Source organism: Parasteatoda tepidariorum, chromosome 11, assembly GCF_982258835.1.
Source record: "Parasteatoda tepidariorum strain Cologne lab strain chromosome 11, Ptep-v5.0, whole genome shotgun sequence".
In the NCBI taxonomy this organism is placed as follows: domain Eukaryota; kingdom Metazoa; phylum Arthropoda; class Arachnida; order Araneae; family Theridiidae; genus Parasteatoda; species Parasteatoda tepidariorum.
The window spans coordinates 21,347,978-21,374,432 of record NC_141765.1 but is presented as its reverse complement, the minus strand read 5'-3'; the positions used below and the strand labels follow the sequence as shown (position 1 = coordinate 21,374,432).

Genomic DNA, 26,455 nt, shown 5'->3' with positions numbered 1-26,455 from the left:
CTTTTTAACCGACATGTTCAAACGTCTTTTGAGAGATTTGTATTGAAAATCAGCAAACTTTTAGTTGGTGCTCCGTAAGTATATTATTATTATTACTATTTTCACTTTGGTTAAGTGATAAACTTATCTAAGACTAAGATTACATTAATTTTGTATGAAAAAAAACAAAAAGAATGTAAGTTTTGCTGTTGTAAACAAAAAGTCAGAATTCGCGGGGCGAGTCTACCCATTCGTATTTAGTTTTAATAAAGCATAATAATATAATTTAGAACTTTGTTTATATTAAAATTAAGTCATTTTAAATGAATTTGAGTATATTATTTTAATTCTGCATTGATAAATTTATGATTAATAAGAAAATTTATAGGTTAAATATAAATGTAAATATAAAATATGCTTATTTTACCTATTTTTTAAATTTTTATATTACAAAATTAACTTTTTTTATTTAATGCAAGTTAAATAAATTATTATTTATAAATTATTATTACCTCCCAAAAGAATGGGAAAAGGATTTTTCATGATTCCCAATGTTTGAATTTCGATTTTGTTAATAATCTTTAATTATTATTATTTATTAATTATTTAATTGTAAATTTATATTAATTTTAATTTATTTTTATCAACAATAATCAGAAAATTTTTTTATTTTATAATGTTAATGATTATAAAAACAAAACTGTGATCAAAATGTGATAATCGATCAAATACTCAATTTGTGTTATTTTATGAATAAAAAAATGGAATATATAATAAAGTTATGAATTTTACTTCATAAATATCCTATATAGTAACTAAAATAACAATTTAATAGTAAAATTTGATTATTTACAATGTTAACATTCATTTTAGTAGAATGGGTAGACTCGCCCCGTACGAGAGATTTGTCAGCAGTTCTATAAAAATATACAGTAACAGCGTAACTGTTAATATTTTCTAAAATCTATTTCACAGCTTTAAAGAGGAATTAAAAGCGATTCCGAAACACCTCTTAAAAGCCTTTTTTCTTTAATATTTACAAAAGTTTGACCACTTGAAAGTTGACAAACTGAAAAAATGGGTAGACTCGCCCCGGTTCATGGTAATTTTGATAAAGTTTTCGTCTTTTGTCACACTTAAATGACAATTTGTTACCCTATGTAACAGTTTTAGCAAGAAATAAGTTCTCCAATTCGGAGGGCGGCAGAATGCATTCTTGTTATTCACATCTAGCAGCTGTTACTTCTGAAACAATTGTACATCCATCATTGTTTTCGATTCTTAATGTTTTTATAAGCTTGAAAATCATTTTTTTAACGTTGGCCTTGTTAATAATTTATATTGCAGTAGTTAAAATCCTTTAGGCAAAATTGAACATTTTATATAATTTTACAACTTCATTGTGATTCATGAAAAGAAATTCTCCTTCGTTCCCTTGTTTATTATAAGGTAACTATAGAATAATTCTCGCAGAATCAGGGGATAAAAAAAGCGTCCAAAATTGCCTCTATTGATTTTATTGATAAAAATGCAAAGAGAAGGGGTTCAGTAACTTTTTCTAATTTTCAATGTCATAATTATTAAGAAATTTAGACATCATCTTTTATTATTTTCATTAATAAAAGATGATGTATACTTAATCGATTAACATTAAATAAACATACTTATCGATTATGTTTACTTAATTAATTTATTTAAATTAACGTTAAGTAAACATAATCGATTTTTACTTTTTATTAGAATTTCTGAATTTTAATGCTCATAACACAGTGCTTAAGAAACATTTTCAAAAATAATAATTGTTTGAATTAAAGATATCAGTCCATTGTCTGTCAGTGGAAACAATTACAAGTGTAATGTGAGCAGTTTTATACAATTATAAAATGTATTAAGTTATTATTTGAAAAATTTTCTGAAAGCAATGTAAGTCTTGTTTAATATTTTGGTAATGGCAAATAAATCGATCAAGGAAGGATTTTAGATTACACAACATTGAAGGTTTGTTCAAGCGATTGCAACTTAGTGTTGATCCGTTCATTTCTCAACAGGGTAATTAATACTTATAAAAAATATTTAAAGAACTCGATTCTATAGTAAAAGATATCTTAGCTATAGAAAATAAGTAAAAGCATTGGAATATATGATATTGTATATATTTCGTATAAAAGAATCTAATAATCATATAAAATGTTCCAATAAATATTATAATTAAATAAAATTATAATTTTCTTTAAAAGAAGCCCTTAAGAGTGCGGATTTTATTTATTTATTGTTACTCGCCCTAATATCATAACAAGTTTCGGATAATCTACGTATACTAGTTACATATCAACCTTAAATGTACTAATAACAAAGAAGTATAACTGTTTTGAAGAAATATATATGATTAATTAGACATATTAAATTTTCGGCCCTTTATCATTACCATTTTGTGGATCCGCCATTTTGAATACTAAAATTCTAAACTTTGATTCTCAATCACTAACTTAGAAAACCAAATTATTGATAATGTTTATAATATATAATTGAAGTATCAGTTCTGGCTAGCTTTTCCCTTGTTCTGACCTCTGTTTGGGAAGAAAAAACGCTATTGGAAAAATTGTTCAATCAAAACCAACAAAATTTCGATGTATAATCATTTTATGATCAGAGCACGACATTGTTGAAAATAAAAAGCGAAGCAGTGAGCAGTTTTAATACGTTATTAAATGCGTTTATTTCTATTAAAGAGCCACCTACTGGTGAACTGTTGAACTATTTTTTTAAAATAAATTTCAAACGTTTCCTTTGGATTATTTGTCGATCGAATATCATCTTATTCGGATCAATATAATGCATCCTAGCGCAATCTGAAATGAGATACTTATTTCTTGCTAACTTATTAGAGTAGCAAGATGTACATCTTGTATATCTAATAAATTTACTGTAGAAGCTATTGTTATTATTATTTTTTTTTAAGAAATGTAGAAAATTAGAAATATGATAGTTTTCATGATTTTAATAGTTCATACCACAGAAAGACGGAAGTGTTGTTTTGCGTGATGGAAGCAAGCTTGAAGAAGTTCTGGAAGATCGTAGTGCTCCGCGGCACAGATAAGCCCTGGAATTGTTTCACAAGTTAACGGACAAGAGCCACTCTGAATGTATTCCATTAGTATCATGAACGTTTCACTATCGAATTCTATGATATTGAACTGAAAATAGATAAAAAGAGTGTAAAAAAGTTTTACTCATGTTTTAATGCAAATACAGGATGAACATAAAATAACGTGAAGTGTTTCGTTCCACATAATATGTGATGTACTGAGCGAAAAGTAAAATAATATAGCGTGCATGTTAAGCATTGAAGCCAAATGTAAATAATTCCTCATATTTGCTCTGAACATGAACACAAACCGGTTCTGGAGCATGAGAAGAGATTTCTACCGTCTTCAAACAAATACAAAGCGGAGCTCGTTATAGGATAAATAGAACCGGTTGAGCGCATTTCCTGGCTCCTCGATATGAGGCAAATGTTCACATTGAAAACGAAGCACTTCAGACGTTATGTCGTAGCCCAGTTTTGCATTTATAAACATTTTATTTTATTTTATAACCGTCGTTGAACAGCCGACCCATTTTAGGGTTTACGACTACTAATGTTCAATTCCATAGCCTTGTAATTTTGATTCCAATCCAGAAGACAAGTGAACTCCTGGATCAAGTAAAGGGAGAAATTTTGCCTTCGTGGAGGACTTTTTGATGGAACTAATCCACATTACCACCACGAAAACCACCTATGGTTAGCCTGACGGCAATGGGACTCTAATCCATGATCCGTCTACCACTGATGATATTTTTCGTCAGCACTGTGGTCGGTGCGAGCCGTGTGCGGAATTCGTATCAACCAGCCATCACTGGGATTCGAACCCGGTTCACCTCATTGGAGGGCGAACGCTCTATCCCTTAAGCCACTATTTATAAACATTAATTAATAAAGAAATAAATAAACCTGAAAAAGAAAACGTAAAAAAACTTGTATTAAAAGTCACCAAGAAGGGAAAACTTGGCTACTTCAAGCACAATATAGATTTACTAAATCATCACAATGGCGATAAATAAAACGGAGAAACGTTTATTGTTACAAAATAAATACACAAGTGGGCGACTTTTGTGCTAAAATACAAACTGAAGGCAAACAACGTTAAAGAGCACAAAATTATTTATAAAATACAATCTATCATTGACGGTTTTAATCATTAATGTAATTTAATAGTTTTCTTCGCTCTTATGAGTTATCTTTTTAAAACCTTACTATCAACAATATTATATAAATAAATACTTTAATAAACTAAATGAAATTGCATGAGTTATTGAGTTCGCGAATATAAAAATGCTGGTTTGAGAAGACAATAATTCAAAGTCTGTGATTCCATCTAGATAAATCTCAATATAAAACGTATTATGATTTCTATTATTTTCAAATTTATTTTCAGGAAAATGTTTTCAAATGTGCATAATGTCAAATTAAGTAAAAATAATAATAATAATAAAAAAAAAACAATAAGAAAAAACACTTTTCGATGGGTGCATTACATTTTCTGTAATTAATGCAAAAGATGATTCAGTTCAGCTCGGTAAAGTTTCTAATTAGATTTACGTTAAGCAATTGAATTAAAGTTTTAAATTGAATTTGTTAAGAGTATCAACAGGTATATTTTAAATGTTTAGCAAGAAACTTTTAAAATTTAAGAGATGACAAACCTCAGTTTGACTTAGCTTGGTTCTGTCAACTTTTCCAGCATCAGCACACATACTCAAAGTTACCTCAGCTGTTGCATTTGATTGCCTGCGTTCTTTTTCTTTTTCTTTACCTATTACAGAAAAGAAAAAGATTTGACAGCCCTGTAATAAAATAAGCTGTAAGGTTTTTTTTTTGGAGGGAATTCGAACTTTCTGTTTATTCTTCGATTTATCTATCAATTGTGTTTGCATGTTGATTGAAGTTGGTATGGAGAATTAAGTTTTTCATCTAACATTAATTATGTTATCTACTTTACATAAAAGCAGCTTAAATGTGGTAAGATTCAAATACAATTCATATTTAATTGACGATAATATGCTTTTAACGATTCTTTTTTTTTTGACGATAATATGCTCTAAAAATAATATGTTTTTTCTTAATATATGTCTCTATTCTTACCACATTTTATTTTGCAAGACTATTTTAACACTCCATCTCTTGAGTTTTTTTCTTCTTACAGAATATTGTTAAAACTTTTTAATTTTTTACTTCAGATAATTATTTTCTAAGCTTTGACTTTTTCTGAACTTTTCAAAACATGTTAGAAATTAGAATTGAATTTTTGTAATTGGTGAGCAATGGATGATTGGTAAAGCCTCTAAACTGCTTCGCTTTCTCTGTAAACACTTGCCTCATCTTTTGTTGCCATTCAAGGCCAGGAAAGGAGTTCAACTGGTACTGTTACACAACAAGGTATACTTTTTTTATTTATTATTTTCCTTTTATTCACTTTTTTGTGTGAGAGAGACAAACACACTTCAAAACAGGCATTTGTTTAAATTTGGAACTAAGTCGTGGAAAAAATTTACAATTTGGTTATATGCTTGGCTAACAGTTGACTTCACTACGTCACGAAATAAAAAGATGACTAGTTGTTCATTATTCCAAAAGTTATAAGCAAGGTAGTGATGTCATGTTTAATTTGGCAGTCGTTAAATAAAGGCTTTGTGACGTGACGCGTTCCAGTAATTATACGTTTAATCATAATTATTTATGCTTAAAATATAATTTAAAATTTAGAGAGAAAAGTCAAAGTTTATTTTTTTGGTTTAGCATTTGTACTAAGGGAGGGGGGGTTGAAATCAAAATATACTAAATTTTTAAGGTGATACGCGAAAGGTAATTTTTTTCTATTTTTTTTAAATTTAATTTTTTATATATAATATGATTTTCGAATTTGATTCTTCATAAAGGAAATAATGTCAGTAAAGTACCGTGATACTATATAATCTGAAATTTAAATAAAAGTAGGCAATTAAGAAAATGCAAAAATATGTACAGGTTATATTTTTAGAGAACATTTTTGTGACATGGTTGTAAACCTTTCATGAAAAACCCAAGTTTCAACTTTTAGAAAATCACTCCAGAGAAACACAATGTTTGACATCAAAAACATAAGTAAACACTAATTCCATTTAACACTGACAAATATTTAAACATCAAGTCTTATAGTAACATTCAAACAAAGTACATCAAAATGATGCAAACACTAGAACATTCACATTATTATGCAGTCAGTACGTATTGCATATCTTTACATAACAAACATGGCATCGTGCTATAAAAAATGAATACCAAAATTAAACATTTGATGCAGCTGAAAGAAACGATGCTTCATCACATGAAAATACATATACGATACATTTGGAATAATTATGATATTCGTTGTCTAGACTGGTGCTTTCATCATAAAATGAAGTTTTCGTAGCAATATAAATAACTTCGATGAAATAAAAAGTATTGCTAAAACGCACTATTTCTAAATTTATCAGGAATTAAACATTTATTAAGGAAGAAAGAGCTCTTGAAAAATGACATGGTTAATAAAAATAGACAAGGCTTGTTGACAATTGCTTGTAACTTCAATCTGAACTTTTAATTTTAAATACTCATAACATGGGAAAAATAAATTTTCATTTCTAAATAAAAATAACAGTTATAGGTAGAATTTTGGTTACGAAAATTGCGCAAAATAAAATTTAATTTTGAATTTCAACCATTGCTAAGTTGATTTTTCAGTGAAGGTATTTAGTTTCAGTTCTAAACAGTTTACAAATTTTGATTATTCATCTCCGAAGATAAAAGATCACAATAAAATTTAGTTCCAACTTTCTGAGAAAATTATGCTAGAATTTTTCATTCCCTGATTGGTCCCCTTAAATAAAAAAAATAAAAAATAAAGTCATATTACTAATGCATAACTTTTAGATTTAAAGAAAAATACAGTATATAATTATGCTGAATTTTTAATAACTGTTTGTTTTGTTTATGAAGCATATTATTATTACTTTAAAACTAGATAGATTTTATAATGACATACCTTTTTAATAATTGAAATAAAATATACAACTGGGAATGTAAGAATGCTTTTAAAAATTCTTCTAGTTAAGCTGAAAGACTTAGTGTGGAATAGTAATAAGCCAAAAAAATCGATAAGTGATATGCCACTATAAGACGTAAAGAAATTATATTTTCAAAATCTCAAAAAGCTAATAAAATTAATATCTATATTTATTTGTGTGTTGTATTTCAGTATTTTTCCTGGCTCTTGGTTCAAAATAATTTACAAAGGCATATACTTAACATATGAGTACATTGTAAAAAATTTCAGAATTTTGACTCGGCAAAAATGTTTTCGAAAATCTCAGAGAACTTCATTTATTATTATGTTTCCGATCAATTGAGAAACATTTCTTTTGTTTTCAAAAGTAGGAAACTGAATCGCTGATTCAGTTTCAAAGTGTAGCAGCTACCACTGCAACTATTAAATTCCACTTCACTAGTATATTAGACATGTTGACTCTGTTCTATCTTGAGGTATCTTTTGATAGATGACTGTAGACATTGTCTGTAGTCCAGCTCCACAAGAGGTTTCCGAAATATTAAGAAACGCATATAGGAAACGCTTTAAATATTTAAAAAAATCGAAAACTGCAAGAAATGATTCAAAATATTTCTCAAGTACCACGGAATGTTTCTGAATATTACAGAAAGAGGTTTCCAAAATATTCAGAAACGTATTTAAAAATGACATGCACCGTTGTTGCCGCATATATTCAGAAACGTTTTGGGATTTTTTTACTGTGCAGACATTGATTGAAGTCTGACAAAAAATTTTATGTAAAATTTCCATTTACAAATAATGTATACATCAATTTGAATAACTTTGGTATTTACATTAAATAAATATTTATTATCTTAAAAGTATTTAAATACCCGCTACACTAATAATTAAATCATTATTCGTAGAAAACACTTGAATTATTTTTGTAATGAAATTGCTCAGAGAAAAAAAAACTCTCTTTTAAATATTTTTAATGTTTGGATTCATCATTACAAGATCGCTTCTATGTTTCACATCAATTATTTTACATACATTTATTTATTACAATAGATTTCAGAGTGGAATACTTCGTTTTCCAACATATTGTTGTTTTTAATTGACATTGTTTATTCATGCAAACGGTGAACAAGTTAGACATACAACATTCATGTAAAAATGCCCAGAAGCATCTAGCAAAATCTTGAAAGTAAAAAGAACTCAAAATAAATGTGAGAGCATGAAAAAAGACTATAGACCAGACTACACCAAACACTTACAATCAAACTCACTCTGCCAACGTTTAAGGCCAGCTTCAACACCCAATGGTGTCTTGGATCGACTTCCCATACCCCATCCTGCCCAATTACCAAGACGAGAAAAATAACGGAAGACAGTAGGACTAGCTGTAGGAGTTTTGGATCTCACTGAGTCATGCGGATCGGGTACCTGTTTAAAAGAAATAATATGTTTTAATTTATTGACACATTGTATTTTTCAAAGACTTCATTTTAGGTAGGATCAAAAGGAGTTACATTTTAAAAAAATGTGCAATGTTAAACCAGAATATCGGTTCTTTGAACCATGATATCATTGGCAAATTTGCTGTAACGATAATAATGTGTTAAATCGAACTGTTTCCGTTTCATGTCAGCTTCCGTTTTATTTTTCATATTATCTGGTATATCAAGTTCAACAAAGTTTAATTTGCACGATAATAGGATTCAACTTTTCTCCATGTTAAGCTGCAGTAGATATGAACGATATTATGGTTGTTGTTGTTTCTAACACGACTTGAAAAACCAGCAAGACTGCTTGGTGAAATCAAGGTAATTTAAGGCAAAGGGTGCGCTTCTTGTTTTTCAGTGGCGCCATCTATGACCAAGAATACGACTTCAGCCACACACACGTCACAGCCCTTATAGGGTGGACATATTGGTACATCCATTCATTCATCCACAGATCGTAATTTTGACCTGAACCAGAGAACGATCAATCTCCAATTCAGTTCCCCCAAAAGCATGATTTGTTTTGGGAACATGGAGGACTTAGTGACTGGACAGATTTAACGTGCACCAGTCACCGTTTACTACACGGGGAGTTTTCGGCCGGCTGGGATCGAACTCCTATTACTGAAACAATTGATGATTCATCTTATTTCTTTGCATCAATAACATTTTTAATTAAACTTCAAAATTTTTGTCACTCTACCTTAAAATGATGAATGGACGGAACTTGATATAACATGCAATCGTTAAACATGTAGCTGGCGATGATAGGGGTTTATTTATTAAGCAGTAATGAATATTTTAAGTTACTACACTTATAAATAAATTTAACGGAGCTTTAATTGATAGCTATTATAAGGTACTATTTTGGAATAGTGTATGGTGTAAAACAAGCGTTTAATACTATTATATCTTTTTCAATTATAAAAAAGTGCAATATTTTTATACGACAGATAGAAAAAGTTTTTCGCATTTTTATTAAAGTATTAAAAAAATATTTTGTAATGTATTATATAATTTATAATATTTTTAAAGAGAAAACAAGTATTTTATTTTGTCCCAGATTAAGCAGTTAGGTAACAGTGATTGATAACAAAAAAAAAGTTTAGATTTTTATAAAATGTTACACTCAACAATATATCCAATTAAAAAAAAAGCATAAGAAAAAATATTCTCGCGAGGGACAGTAAATAAAAAATAACCTTTCTTTAGAAATATCATTTGAGTAAGTAATTGAATTTTATTACATTTTTCATGATTTTGAAAATAGCATCGAAATTTGTTTTCAATAACATTTATTGTAATATTACATATTTACTTTTCTAATCTTATTAAGTACAGTTTAAATATGGTAAATAATTATTTTTCTCCTTTTTAGCTCAAATTACAATTTAATAGTTAACTTTTTCCCAGTGATAAGGTTTTTAAAACGTGAAATAATATGCACCACGTATTTGAAAATGTAGATTTTACATTTCTTTAGAAATTGAAAATGAAATATTTGCATTTTCATACGCTGTATACGTTAATTATAAATATAGTAAGAACATTAATTTTATTCATAGATTAGAAATAAACACTCACAAATACTTAAAGAGTTAATTAATATGTGGATAAAGGAAAAATGGTTTTAAAAGCTTTTTAAGATATGGAATATGTCAAAGGAATAAATTGCTACCTGTAAAAAATTGCTAGATTTGACATTGCCTGCTAAATTGTCTTTTAATTGCGCATCACCTTGGGCAATTATGCAAGGCCCATAGCCGGTAGTGAAACCATACAACATTTCTAGGAAGACTCTGAAACAAATAAAATAATTTACTTATTTTCAATCCCTTTAAAATTTCTTATTTCATTTTCATGTCGAATAAATACAAAAATTTCTGACATATTTTAAAATTATCCTTCTGTCTTTCAATAGGAAATATTCTAGTTATTAGCAGTCTAGCTTTTAGCTTATTTAATCACATTACTCTAAAACAATTTATGATTGTATTTAACCCTTTGATGCAGATGGGACACCGGTGTCCGTTTTATATTGTTTTTTTTTCTTGAGCTCCAATTACAAGCAAAAAAATGTTTTGATATTGTTTTATTATTAAAAACAGTCTAACAGTTCCTAAAAAAACTCTTAGATAATCGAAATTATATTTGTACTAAAATATAAAATAAAAAAAATAATTTGAATTTATTTTTATTCATATTCAAAAATTTATTAATAACTGATTTAATAAATGAAAGAAATTTCAATGATAAATAACTGTTTCTCTTAGATCTAAATAACTGAAAGTAAGTGCAAATTTGAAAAATTATTGTTTGGAAGTGAACCGTTTGGAAGATTATGTCTTATGCAAAAAAGAAAAAAAACAGTGTTTCATGCTCTATTTCCTAACCGTAAATTTTTAAGATGCTAAATATAATATTTTTTACTTCGATTGACATAAACTAATACAAAAAAAAAATGAAAAATATGTTTATTCGAAGTTCTGCGTTAAATGGTTATAAGATAGCTTTCATAGTATTTTTTTTAAAATAACGCCCGTGATAAATGTAACCAACTTCATGTACACTTTGTGGTTTATATTATTTTTAATGTTAGGTAAATCATGGGATGGGACCAAAGATTTTGTTGGTTTAGTTTGCACTGATATCAGTGCTAATATACCTGTAAAATATCCGTAGCGGTAGATGTTTCGTTGCTGTCGGGCTAACAGTGGGAGGATTCCTTCGATACGTGGTATACATCCAGGTTTGCTTCTCCCACTAAGCCAAAGTGTCTTGATAAATGGCTCCTTTTGTTTTTTGATTTAAGTTCAAAATTGGCGAACATGAAAAGATGGCGGACTAGGATAGGAGGAGAAACGGAGTTACTCAGGGTTAATTTTAATCGTGTTATTGTTTTTATTCCTTGGACACAGATGCGCTTACTAAAATGATAATTAAACGTTTATGAGAGGAAAACTGTCTGTTACCTCTGCTACGTATAAAAGTCAGTTCAGTAACTGAAGACAAAAAGACCTGGCTGGATAACGAGCTTAAGGTTCATATTCAGTGTGGATAAGTTCGACTTATATTCTTCTGGGAAACATCTTTACCCTGATGTCTGATTTACAAGTTTAATTTTTTTAAGCTGGTTCAAATATCAAGATTATGGAGTTAAGCAAAACAATAAGAGAGGTAAATTCTCCGTGTAGACAAGCACAAAGAGAATCATCCTCGTAGAAAATCATCACTTGCTATTAGCAAATGATAAATAAAGTTAAAAACTGAAATATATATTTCGAAGTTGTTGCTGAAATGAAGGACATTTCTTTCTCAATTCATAAATAATTCCATCACTTTTGGCAATTCAGCAATCTTTGAGCTGAATTTCGTTAATTTTGAGAATCATTTCGATACAAAATCAAATGATTTGTGACGAAACGCGAACTCTCAAATATATCACGAAAATGTTTCCTCAACTTAGAACCTTAAACCTTATCGCAGTGTATTGTGGGAGATTAATAATGAGAATGAAGATAAGACGATCGAAACTAGAATGACAAATCAAGTTCATTGGCCTCTATGGTGGTCAAGGTATTAACCTCGTCCCAGGAAGATCCCGAATTCAAGTCCCGCTTCAAGCATGGATGTAGTATTTCTCTCTATTCTATCTGTCCTTGTTTAGTTGGGGCGGTATTGATCACCTGTATGGTGTCCTCGGAAAAATGATAAACAGTACCGCCCGTTAGATACGAGGTACTACGAGTGCCGCAAGGTGTGAAGAAAAAGGTGTTTTGAAAGAAAAATAGAATGACGAAACATTTCTTTACTTTTCACGAAATTCGTTTCCTTGAAGAAGTGACTATAGTTATTTCGTCAATTAGACGAAATGTTTTCTCGGAGCATATACCAAGAAACGGTTCCGTCGAAAATGAAAAAAATTTTGTAAAATCTGAGTGCCCATTTTTACAGAGCTGATTATTCATATTTTCTATGTTATTATATCAAAAAATTAAAATTGTAAAATTAAGTAAAAAAAGTTACTTCAAAAACATAATTCATATTAAAAATCTCACCTGCTCCGAACCCCTAAAATAGCTCGTACTGCATAGACTCGTGTTTTTTCTTTACCTACAAATATTATTCATGAAAAATGTTTGAAAATCTAAATTATAATAACATTAATACATTTAATGATAGCGTATAAAGAACAACCAGGTACTTATTTTAATGAGCTATCCTGCTACTGAAAATGTGTTAACGTGCTTTTTTTAAAATTTAGTACTAAGTACAAAAAAATTTCATTGATTTGAAAATCATGGAAATTAATGGCTTTCGCATACATTAAGAAAATCTGAAGATTCAAACCAAATTTAATTCAATTAATTAATGCATCCACTGAAGGAATCGAACGTTTTACGAGATCAAGGAAAAGGAGAATGCAAAATCTGTCGAGTACCCTCGAAACATCTTGTTTTCTATTCTTCAAGTATTTACTAGACGTCTTCTGAATCCCCGTAAAGCAAGTTTCTTAGAGAGGAACCAATTCTTGGATATTAATACTTGATAATTGTTCTAAAACAATCAGACTAATTGCTCTAAAACAATCAGATTCTGAAATAATCAGACTACTTATAAGATTCGTTTGTTTGTTTGAAAGAAGATTAATATTCTAACTTTTACGAAAAATACTTTAATTAAAAGTTTCTTTCACTCAAAGAATGCGTGCAAAAATGGAATGAATTTACAAAATCAAGCAGGTAATGTAATCCTTCAATTATGGAACAGAAGCTATTTAACACGAAACCTCTTAGAGACAAAAAAAAGTTTAAATAAAAGTTTTTTTTATTTGATCAAGTGTTTAATTTCATTTAAAATAAAATGCAATTGCATTTATAAATTTATTATCAGAAATATATGATTACATAAAATGCTTTCTTAGCTGATATTTCTTTAAAAGTTTGAAAATTACCTTGGCCAACGTTAAAGATGACGTCACATAAATGCCTGTTGTTTTGAAAAGCTCTTCCGAAATCTCGGGCAAGTTGTTCGAAACCCTCAAACGTATCACGGACGCTATCCAATAACGGGCTCGAAGGTCGCATGTGGCCTATGGGCCGCCATGATCCTCGTCTGTAAAATAAAAATAATATCTGTAAGAGAACAAATATCGAATCTGTCTGCAGTAAACATCTAAATGAGTTCACAAAAAAAATTAAAAAAAAAAAAAAAAAATCAAACTTTTCCCATATTTTTGCTAGATAACTCAAAACGTCTTACTTTAAACATATAGTATATTCAAACTATTGTACTAAAAAAAATACTCGCTTGTGTTGTAAAAATGTAAATTCAAAAGTATATTTCGAATTATTTTTTCGTTTGTAAGTGTTTAATAGTATCTCAAAATTCACGCAAGATTGAATTATAGACACCCTTTGTTGTAGAATGCGGCCAACGAAAAAAAATTAGAATGACAGCTTATAGTTCAGGGTTATTAAATGTGGAGCAGCACACAATTGAATAAAGCACGATTTCATTTTTCAGATATATTTTAAGAATGTATCTGTTATTTACTGACACTGCGATTTCTTGCTTTCGGGAACAGAATTGACTGCTCAGATCATGCGCTATTTAAAGTTGTTTGTATATTTTCTATGAGTTGTCTTGAAGTCTTAGGCACGGTCACGCAAGCTTTGAAGAATATAAACGCATCAACGAAATTCTGCCACATTTATTCATTCACAATTTCAAGAAAAACTTCGCATTTGACAGTAAAGTTTTCCCATCTCCGTCATTACACGATTTGTCTTTCCATACATAATTTTTAAACAATGTAATATAATATTAAAAAATATTTAAAAAAGCAGTTGTCCTCTACTCTACAATCATTTTTTACTTTGGAGAATTGGCTTCTAAAAACCTCATTGAACGCAAGTGCTTTAATTAAAATTTATTAACTCATTACCCTCTATTCTCTTTATGCTTAGATTCATTTTTCATTATAAATGCTAAGCTGCAAATCTGATACATTTTCTACTCCTAATATAGGATGTAACAAGGATAGAAATAATCGATTAATTTGCTCTAAGCCGCAACACTAGAGGGCATTGCTTATGAAATTGTGATCTAAATAAGGCAGGTTAAGCAGAAATTTTTACTGGCGATTAAAACCCTTGACAGCGAAATCAGCTGTTCAATGCGTTTCTGCATTTTACACAAGTAATTAAAAATTCGGCTATTGAAATGAATTGTTATTTAAGTAATTAAACGAAGCAGAAATATTTGGTGCTCATGTATTTCGAACGACTTGATTCCTAATTAGAATCACTTTGAATAGAACTGAATAGTAAAACTGAATTTTCAGTTTAATTCGATCGTCACCAATGAAGATAAAATACTTTATTGCGAAGTTAAATATTCCTCTCAAACATTAAATGCTGATTAGCAAAACGCTAAATTCTTAGTTAATTCGGCCTTTTGTACCCATAACTCTTTTTTTTAATGGAGTAGTAATAAATAATATGTCATTTCGCTCATTAAGTAACTTTTCTAATCAATATAATGACAGTATTAATTTAATGTGATCAGTTTTAACCTATTAAATTCCGATATCAAAATTTTTCAATTACATTTTGAATACTAATGCTGTGAAATAAGCTGGAAAATTACAAAAAATTCCTTTTAGAATTTTTTTTACTTTAAATAGAAAAGACGAAAATTTATAAAATTTAAAGTGCCAAATATATATATGGGTGATTCTCACGAAATATGACAATTCACTGTCCCTTGCTCCAAGATCTAATACTATAATACTAAAATAACTTTTTTTAAAAAAAATTAATAAATAGCATTGCTGTTAGCATTTTAAAATGACTTTGCACTAGCATTGACTGTTTTGTATAGTTAAAAAATTCAATTGAATATCAAAATGTCATTTTCCTGGCATGTCCCAAACAATGTTTCCAATAATAACTAGCTTCAAAACTTCCCATGAATTTTTCAATTTTTAATTTTTTTTATCTCAACCGTTGTAAGCATTTCTAGAATATACGCAGAGGGAATTATTTACAAAAACTTCGTTAAAATTAATTTTTTTTGTCAATAATTTGTTTGTCCCAAGAAAATCTGTCATTTTCCTGGCTACTTTTATTTAGTGGTTTATAACCAAAATAGATAGAGCCAGCAATCAATATCTTATGTTAATAGATTGATTAGATATCCTCCTATATGAACATGTCTTGTTGCATGAATAAAGAACCAATTTTCTAGTTCAAAATCTATTTCAAAAAATTTTTCAAGGTGAGTAGGTTTTTGTGCTGTCATTTTTATGGCTTCTTGAAATCATTAATAACATAAACTACATGGATTTATCTGAGTTATTTTAATAAATCCTGTTGTTTTCTGCAGAATATAAACGTCTTAGACCAAAATATTAAATTAAAGTAAAGTTATATGCTATAAAATGGCGAATTTGTCATTATCTTGGCTGTCATTTTCCTGGCTTATGAATGCCAGGACATTGAAGTGTTACCAGAAATTGTTTTAAACTGCTAATAATGTAAGGATTGAAAGTAAATATTAACCTAATACCAAATTTATGTATGATTGCAATATGCTTATATGTAATCAAAGTTATTTATTTATTTAATGACTGATTATTATACAAAATTATATTCTGTACACATCAGCAGCAAAAAACTTTTTGATTCTTTCTGCAGTGGATAAAAAGAATTAATTTAAGCAATTTATGATATGATCCAACTAACATAAAGGCTTAAGTTAAGTTACTCACTATTAACTAAAAATGATTGTTTTTTAAACTTCTAAGCTAATATGTCATTTTCCTGGCATTCAAGATTTGGCGAATTTCTATTTTTTTTTTCTCGAACAAATATCAATAAACTACACTGCTGTCTGTAAGATATTAATAAGTGTAACTAAAGAAGTATACAAAAAAATTTTAGATTATTTTGAAGACTTTAAATTTGAAGAAATTTTTTGGTCCGAATTGTCATGTTTAAAAAGAATCACCTATATATATATATATATATATATATATATATATATATATATATATATATATATATATACATACATACACTGGTGTGCAAAACTTAAGCAACAAGTGCGTTTTTTGTCATAACTCTACAAGAAATCATCCGATTTGACATGACATTTGAATATGATGTACATTATTTTGTACTGAAACGATGGTAAAAGAATAATGGCGCAGAAATGAATATAAAGCTTAAAGTAGGGTATGGAACAAAAAAAGCCTTTATTTGACATATAGTGGCGTTACACATGATTGCCTGAAGAAGCGTAAGTACAACTGGCAGATGTTCCCTAGTATGGGATATGCACTCCCCTTACTGTAATTGTTGCTTGGCATCGTCTCTCCATGCTAAGCACCAGATTATCCAGGAGTTCTTGGGGTAAATGTCTCCATTCCTCCTTTAACGCATCTTTCAGCTGATGGGTGTTATCAGGAGGATACTGTCGTGTCGCAAGACGTCTCCCTAATGCATCCCACACATGCTCTATGGGATTTAGATTTGGAGAGTAAGCTAGCCAATCCATTCGTGTGATATCTTCACTTTCCAGTAGCTCTTGAACATTAGCAGTACGGTGTGGCCGGGCATTGTCATCCATAAGAATGAAGTCTGGTCCAATGACCCCTCGGAACAGACGCACATGGGGTAGGATTACCTCATTGCAGTAGCGGTCTCCAGTTACAGAAGCTCGGTCGACTATCTGAAGCTCAGTCGGCCCTTTCAACATAATGCCACCCCAGACGACAACTCCAGGACCACCGTAACGATCTCTTTCCGCTATGTTATTGGGATGAAATCGAGCTCCAACCTCTCTCCAGATCAACTGACGTTCAGAATCGCTTGTAGCACTAAAACAACTCTCATCTGTGAAGAGGACGCGATTCCATTGATGAGGTGTCCAGGTTTCGTATTCTCTGCTCCACTCTAAACGGTGCCGACGATGGCTAACTTTTAAAGGTATGCAGCGTTTAGGACGTCTAGCAAATAAGCCACCTTTGTGGAGGCGTCTGGCCACTGTAAATCTTGATACTTATCGTCCTGTGGCTGTGCACAGTTGCTGAGATATGGCGCTTGCTGACTGAAAACGGTTTCTTTTCGCCTGGAGGACAATGTAACGGTCATCTCTTGGTGTTGTTTTCCTTGGACGGCCACCACCAACCTTTCGAACAGCTGTACCAGTAGTTTTAAAGGCATTCCAAGCACGAGAAACCACACTTTTGTTGATCCCGAACTCTTCGGCGACACTGGTCACACTACGCCCCTCCTCAAGCTTCCCAATCATTCTTCCTCGAGTAAAGTCGTCTAAATGATTTCTTGAAGACATGTTTCACAAAACAAATCACTTGCACTTGCAGCGAATGTCTTTAACTACGGTTCTCTTCATCCTTTTATCACAGCTTTGACTTGCACTCCCCGACCCACAAGGTTTACGTACACTTACATCACTTTACGACGTTTTATTTCAAAAATCTGCATACAAATAATTATGGATAGTAATTTCATGGCTATCTTATACTTTGTTGGGGAGCTGAGGTCGAAAAACCACTTGTTGCTTAAGTTTTGCACACCAGTGTATATATATATATATATAAATTTTCCATCAAGGCTGAAAAAGGGAAAATTTTGAATGATTTCGCACTTTAAGCAGTTACCTTTTTATATTTACACTTTTGCAATCATATCAAAAGATGAGAAAACTCACCAAACACTTAAGTAGAGCTACTTAAGTTGCTACCTAAGTATCTTTAAGTAGTAAGTTTTGTATGGAGAGGGGAAATTGGATACTTCCCCACGTTAAATCTTATGTCAACAGTATAACCCTTGTTAAACAGTAAAAACTCTTAACAACGGAATAAGTAGCTCAGGGCTCTTCTGCATTTGTCACAAGTACTTAAAAACTCGGATTTTGAAATGAATTGGTATTTAAGTAATTAAAACAACTCAGAAATTTTCAGTACTCATGTATTTCGAAAGACTTGATTCCTAATCAAAATCACTTTGAATAGAACAGAATAATAAACTAAATTTTCAGTTTAATTCGATCGTCACCAATTGAAATGAAATACTTCATTGCGAAGTTAAATATTTCTCTCAAACATTAAATGCTAATTAGCGAAACGTTAAATCCTTAGTTAATTCTGCTTTTTGTACCCAAAACTCCTTTTATTTTATTTTATTTATCTATTTAAAGGGAGTTATAATACTTAGTTAATATGTCATTTCGTTCATTAAATAACTTCACTAATCAATATAACAACAGTATTTATCTAATGCGACCAGTCTTAACTTTTTAATTCAGAAAGCAAAATTTTTCAATTATATTTTGAATAACAATGCTGTGAAATAAACTAGAATTTTTTTTTTTTAAACAGAAAAGTCGAAAATTTATAAAATTTAGATACTCACTACAAAGTGCCATATATATATATATATATATATATATATATATATATATATATATATATATATATATATATATATATATATATATATATATATATATATATATATATATATATATATATATATATATATATATATATATATATATATATATATATATATATATATATATATATATATATAAGAGAATTTTTGCTAGAAGGCTTGCCGAATCTGTATAGATAATAAGTTATTTAATTTAATGAAACAAAAATATGCCTTTCTTCTTGGCATTGTAAAGTGGGACTCGTAAAGAAAAGAACAGATTAATCATTATTAATCATAGCTTTAATACGCGTTCTCATTGAAAAAGGCATACTAAATGAATATTTAAAAATAATATATGGGTGATTCTTTGGAAGCATGACAACTCGGAAAAAAAATTTCTTCAAATTTAAAGTCTTCAAAATAATCTAAATTTTTTTTGTATATTTATTTAGTTACTTTTATTAATATCTTACAGACAGCAGTGTAGTTGATTGATATTTGCTCAAGAAGAAAAATAAAATAGAAATTCACCAAAATTTGAATGCCAGGAAAAGGACTAGAAGACCATTAAAATGACATATTAGCTTGGAAGTTAAGAAAACAGTCATTTTAAGCTAATAGTAAGTAACTCAACTAAAGAAACTCAAAAAAGACAAACTCAACAAAGTTGAGAAGTTAATTTTAACTTTCTATGTAAATAAATGCCAAAAAATAAATATTTTGAACAAATTTGACAAATTAGTTAAGTATATTGAAAGTGAGAGAGTAACACTAAGTGAGATAGTTTTTAATTTTACTACACTTTAATTTGCAAAGAAACAGTTAAAACAGAGAAAAAATTTTTTTTTGTAAAATTTCATTAATCTTGAAGCTCTCAGAAGAAGCAAAATGCCTGGAAGATATTGGGTAAGGAGCAGGCATTTTTGATTTTGTGATATTCTAAGAAATTTTGAGGCAGTCTTTTTTCCCGAGCCACTTAAAGTTATTAGCAGTCTGTTTGCCAGCATGAATATTAAAGTTAAATTCAATATCTTTATGGACGACTTCAAAAACTTCAACTACAATGAAAATGATAATCCTAGGAATTTTTTTATTAATTTTATAAAAAGTTTCATTAAAATTAATTCGATAATAATTTACATCGGAAATTTTTTATAATATTATTTAAATTTAAAATATTTCAAATCATTTTATTTTACAACTTTATTCCTTAATTTATACACCCAATCAGAGCTTAAAAACTACACAGTCTTTAAACGCTATCATACGACAGAATTAAATAGTACAGTGATATTTTTAGCTTATCCTTTATATTTTTAACTATATATGTTTCGAAAAAAAAATAACCTAACGCCTTTTCGTTAGATGGACCATAATTTGTTTAAATTAATTCTTTTATCCACTGTAGAAAGAATCTAAAATGTTTTTTTTTGTTAATATGTACGAAATAAAATTGTGTATAATAATCAATCATTAAATAAATAAATAACTTTAATTACATATGAGCAGATTACAATCTTTCATAAACTGGTTATTAGTTTAATATTTGCTTTCCCTCTTTACATTATAGTATTTGAAAAATTTTCTTATAACTGTGTTAATGTCCTGGAATTTATAAGCCAGGAAAATGACAGCTAGGATAATGAAAATTTTGCCATTTTACAGCATTTAACATTACTTTAATTTAACATTTCGGCCTAACGCGCTTACTTTCCGCAGAAAACATCAGGATTTCCTGAAATAACTGAGGTAAATGCAAATAGTTTATGTTATTAATGATTTCTAGAGGACAGGAAAATGGGAACATAAAAACCTACTCACCTTGTGAAATTTTTTGAAATACATTTTGACTTAGAAAGTTGGTCCTTGATTCCTGCAATTAGACGTGTTCTGATAGGATGGTATTCTAATCAATCTCTTTACCTAAGATATTAATTGCTGGAGGTATCTATTTTGGTTATGAATTACTAAAAAAAATGGCCAGGAAAATGACAGATTTTCATGTGACAAACAAATTATTGACAGAAAAAATTATTTTAAGCAAAGTTTTTGGAAATAATACCCTCTGCATATATTCTAGAAATACTTACAACGGTTGAGATAAAAAAAATTAGAAATTGGAAAATGTATGGGAAGTTTTGAAGCTAGTTATTATAGAAAATATTGTTTGCGACATACCAGGAAAATGACATTTTGATATTCAATTAAATTTTTTAACTGTACAAAACAGTCAATGCTAGTGCAAAGTCATTTTAAAATGCTAACAGCAATGCTATTTATTAAATTTTTTTTAAAAAGGTTCTTTTAGTTGTTTAGTATTAGATCTTGGAGCAAAAGACAGTGAATTGTCATATTTCGTGAGAATCACCCATATATCGAAAAATATTTCTAGCTAGTTTATGATGAATTTCTAGAACTCGTTTTCTAAAAGCGATTATGGACCTGTGACGTATGTTGTTAGGAAACGTGCTGAATAGGAAAATCACAATGATGAAGTTTAGACTGAAAAAGTGAAATTTTGAATGATATTAGACTTTAAGCAGTTACCTTTTTATATTTACACTTTTGAAACTGCTTGAGAAAACTCACCAAACACTGAAGTAGAACGACTTAAATTACTACTTAAGTATCTTTAATTTAAGTAGTAACTTTTGTATGAAGAGGGGAAATCGGATACTTCTCCACGTTCAGTTTTAGTCAACAATCTACTTATGTATGATTCATCTCTTCCACAGTTGGGAGGTTGACATTTTTAGCAACACAGCGATGGCACATTAGTTTAGGCCCTTAGCTCTCATTGTCAAGGTCTGAGGTTCTGTACCATTTGGCGACTTGACTTACTCACACTAACTTGTCTGGGAAGTAAAGGTGTTTGGCGTGTCATGCTAACCATATAGGTACATCATGCCGTTACTTTAGAAATTGCGTAGCCTTAAACTCCATGACCCATTGTCTCGAAATGGGCTGTTGAGGAATTGCTCTACTTTTATGATTATTTTTTCTTAAATGTTACCAACATCCAATATTTAGATTGAAAAAAGGAAATAATATTCCAAGGGGATTTTAAGTTTTCGTCCAAGGGGATTTTAAGTTCGATAATGCTATTATCCTTAAAAAAAATACACTACCTGTATGGTTTAGGGATCTGTCCAGTCTCCACGTGGTTTTGTAGATTGGTAACAATATCTTCCAACATTTGGCTTCTCGTTCGGTCCTATAATGATGAAATGAATTAGACTTATTATAAGACTTAATGAATACTTAATAAGATAATAAGACGTAATGCGACTTATGAATAAGACTTTATAAGATAAGATTATATTGCTTATTCTCAATACTACTTACAGAATTTATTTAATTTATATTGAATTATTTTGAAGTGCTAGAGTATGCTGTTAAGAGACTTCAAACAACTGCACAAAATTTAAACCTTTATGTGTTTTTAGAATTTGTATAAAAATATGGATAAAGAACTATGTACAAAGGGCCGTAAATTAATATTTAGGTACGAATTTTTTTTTTAATGGCTACCAATCATTATCGAATTCAATCGGGACAAAGAAGAATCATTAAAATTCAGTTTATTTATCAATGTTGGGATGCGTTTACATTTTGTTAAAAACAATCTTTCAGCTTCAGCTTGGAATAAATTGGTTTTTGATTACTTTAACCAGTATGGAATGGGAATTGAATTTTCAAATCATTAACCTCGATAATTCGATATGATTTGTCAGAGTTGGGAGCAGTTTTTTCCCCACCTTAGCAAGAAATTACGACTATTAATGTTCAGTGTTTTCATAATTTTTTTTTACAAAAATTCGGAAAGTAAATATTAAGGTAATAATACTAATAGTACTTTATTTATGTCGCACTAGAGCTCTACAATGGACTCTTGGTGACTGAGGGGGAAATATCTTCGAGGATGATCCGAAGATATGCCATCACAAGTCTGATATTTTGAAAAGGGGATGACTCTCCCACTTTGGTAGAACGACGACCTGCACGCGAAATTGAGCACTTTACGGAAGAACGGTTTAACGAAGATTGATACCAGGGCACTCTCAGTCCCTACGCAAGCTGATTAAAGTGGCCACCCATCTGTTCACTGACAGTAGTTAGTGATGCGTGACTTTGGTGTTCTACTTGGGACAGCATCTTTACGAACATTTCACCACTGGGCAAATAATAAGGACAGCCTTTACGGAACACCCCGTAGAAGAAAAATTTGATAGTTTGAATATTTTGTACGGTTCAACTCTAAAATATGCATGTTCAAGCCATAATAGAATCAAGAAAATGAAATTGCAACCATTACTCTTAATATTAGAACTAAACAGTAGATGAACTGATCTATAAAGTTATTTTATCAGCAGATGCAGCGTTTAGTCTTAAAACCTGTTTGATTTTTAAAGAGAAATTTTGAGTAACCAGTTAAAAATGCTTCATTTTAAAATGAAACCAATTGGTAGGTTTCGTAACAACACTCCACGTGCAATTTTGTGATTGAGTATTATGGGTGGTCTTAGTTTTTTCTTATTTCCCGCAGATGGGAAAAGATTGAAGGATGTTTGAGGGAAACTCAAGAATTGCCATCTAGACAAATGAGGTATTGTCTCTAATTGAAATTTACGCTAAATCTGAAAAAGCCATATCAGCGTCGGAAAAACTAATAGTTCCGAAATTATAAGGGTTTTTATGATCGGAAATCATACAATTTCATACTTATAGCTCTTTTTGCACCTGATATTTCTATATAGATAAGTGAAGTGTTAATTCCAAAATATTTGTTTACGCTGAATCTAGTGAGACCAAATAAAAGTAAGAAACACAATTTTTTACTTATTCTTAATTTTACATTGCTAACATTGCTATCGTTTTGCTATTTAAACAAAGGAGATATTGTTTTCTTATAAATGTTTTTCACTTTGAAGCAAATAAAATCAAACACAAGTCAATAGAGCAAATAGTTTAGAAGTTAGAAGGTTTTTACGTATAAAAAGTTTTTATTTTTATTTATTTATTGCCTGAAATTGATATCTGAAATTGATGCCGGAAATCGATGCCTGAAATTGATATCTTTTGACTATCTGGGCGAGAGATTCATTGAATTCATTGTATTTGTTAACTCTAAAGCGAATAAGATTAAATACAAGCGTTTTATATAAAATAGAACTGAAAATTTAGGTAATTCAGAATGTTTTTTATGTCTAAGAAGTACTAATTTTGATTTATCATCTTATAAAGAATTTCACCGAAATTTGTTGTTCTCCCCTCCCCAATTCTGAATAACAAGTGACAAGCATTGTTTTCTAATTATATGAAACTTAAAGGAACAAAAATAAAACTACTCGCAATACTTGATCACAAAATTGGACGTGGTTCTAGGAATAAAAGTAACCCCAATAGGATCTATCTAAAATAAGTTTTTTATTTAGTAGAATTATGTGCATATAAATCTTGCCCATTTCTAATAGTCTGAGAAATGTTCAAATGGAGTTGTTAAGAGATTCGAATCTTTTGCTAAGGTACAAAATTTGAAAATTTTCTTACCTGCATTCTTGCAAATTTTGGTGCTGAATAGCTCGCCCTCTCACCATTTACAATTTTCGTTAAAATCCATTCCCGGAAAAGTTGATCCTGAATTTAAAAAAATGCATCCAAGAATTATGTATTTCTAAATTTGCATTTGCGTAGATCTGAACAAATAAAAATTATTCAAAAATCAGCTGTCTTATTCATAACATGATTACGAAGCGATTTTTTTTTATAGTTTAGGAAACAATTATGCAAACGATTTAGCAAAATCATTTCCAACATATTATAAAATTAATTTGAATTCTTTGTACAACAAATAAATGCTTTCATTTTTAATTTTAATTTTTAATATATATTATAGTAAACAACATCACTGATTTTCATTACTTTATAATTTTTCTTTTTATTAAATGAATAGTATAATATTTACTCAAATAATTTTTGGCAACTGAAATTGTTCCACTTGTCTCGTAACACATATACTTGTAATACTAAGTAAAAATTCAATAAATTCAATTAAGTTTTATAAAGTTAATGTACGCTGCAAATATTTAATTTATATATAGAATTTGATAAATGAAAACAAACTGGGGACCTTTACTGTGAGGTATTGTTTAACATTAATATGAAAACTGACGGAATTTCTTTCATAATTTATCGCTTTTTTTTGAGTTCTGAATGAAAAAATATATTATGTTATTGTTAAGCTGGTGGAATGTGTTTAAAATCAAATTTAATTTAGAGCATGTTGACTATACAATTATATGTTATGAAAATCATTTCTTTTTCATTCAACTTTTACCTAAACGATGTTTATTTAGGAACATTTCTGTATAAATAAAATTTCATAAATTAAAAGCAAGTAAAATTAAGTGTTGTATATATCAGATTAATTTGTGTACAATCCATAAAAATTTAGGTTAGATAAAACTAAAAATATAGCGTACCAGGTATATACTTGCTTAACGAATTTTTTTCGTTCTATTAATTACAAAAATTATTAAATACGTATTATTTTTTTATGCGTTAATGTGATATTTAGGAAACCTTTTTTTCTCCTATATTTTAAGTTTATTGTTTTTATTTGTCAAAACCAATTGTTTTTTTTTTGTCTTAATAAAAAATTTTTAAAGGGTCACATTTTTGAAATATATATACTATTCATAAATCATAGAGTTTTATAATAAAATTTTTTTTTGTTTTTTGAGATAAATTTTTTAAAAGTTATAAGAGCATGAAAAAAATTGTAATGGTGTAAAACGTATTCAAGACCTCTGCATCATTTGAAGCTCAAAAAAAAGAAGAAAAAAAAGAAAGAAAAAAAATTCAGTGTTATCCCGCTTTCTAATTCATATACAAGTACAATTATTTCAACATTTTAAACAGCATTATTTTTGTAAATAAAAATAAGTCCCTTAGAGCGGGAAAGCGATTCTTACTTTTTTAAATTTCGAACGATGCCATAAATAAGGCTTATAAGCTCCTACTTCATCCCTGGAAACTACAGATACCTGTAATTTAAAAAAAATAATTAAAATACATGAAAAAACTTTTATGCTATTATATATACTTTTTTAAGAAAAATGTCTAAGTTAATATTCCTTAAAAAGTTTAGATTTGTAGAAGTACATGTTAATAACTAATACATTCGCATTGATTCAACTACCGTAAATTTGGATTACTTTGAAAAGTGGTCTGAACTTTTTGAAGTTTGAATTAGAAAGATGAATACATAAATGTTTTTGGTGTACACACTGTAAAAAATTTGGCGTAAAGTTGTCATTACTTTTGGTATTGGGGTAAACTAAAATTTTTTGCTGTACATGGAGTCGTATTTTTTTTATTTTTTCTTTCTCTGTTATAG

At 29.2% G+C, this 26,455-nt stretch overlaps 1 protein-coding gene across 4 annotated transcripts in view; it reads right to left on the bottom strand.

Moving 5' to 3' along the window:
* The window catches only part of LOC107437112 (uncharacterized), a 136,103-nt gene that overhangs the window by 9,424 nt on the left and 100,224 nt on the right, over positions 1 to 26,455 (bottom strand). For 3 of the 4 annotated variants that reach the window (XR_011638275.2, XM_016049010.4, XM_016049011.4), the window contains 9 exons: positions 26,031 to 26,102; positions 24,607 to 24,693; positions 22,185 to 22,270; positions 13,545 to 13,705; positions 12,649 to 12,703; positions 10,269 to 10,389; positions 8,363 to 8,531; positions 4,723 to 4,832; positions 2,991 to 3,173 (listed from right to left, as the gene is read on the bottom strand). Coding sequence is in view for 3 of the 4 variants with exons in the window: in XM_016049010.4 (XP_015904496.1) it covers positions 2,991 to 3,173; positions 4,723 to 4,832; positions 8,363 to 8,531; positions 10,269 to 10,389; positions 12,649 to 12,703; positions 13,545 to 13,705; positions 22,185 to 22,270; positions 24,607 to 24,693; positions 26,031 to 26,102 (1,044 nt within the window). In the remaining variant the exon portion in view is untranslated. The remainder of the gene's footprint in view (positions 1 to 2,990; positions 3,174 to 4,722; positions 4,833 to 8,362; positions 8,532 to 10,268; positions 10,390 to 12,648; positions 12,704 to 13,544; positions 13,706 to 22,184; positions 22,271 to 24,606; positions 24,694 to 26,030; positions 26,103 to 26,455) is intronic. The other variant, XM_071187830.2, reaches the window with a different exon arrangement.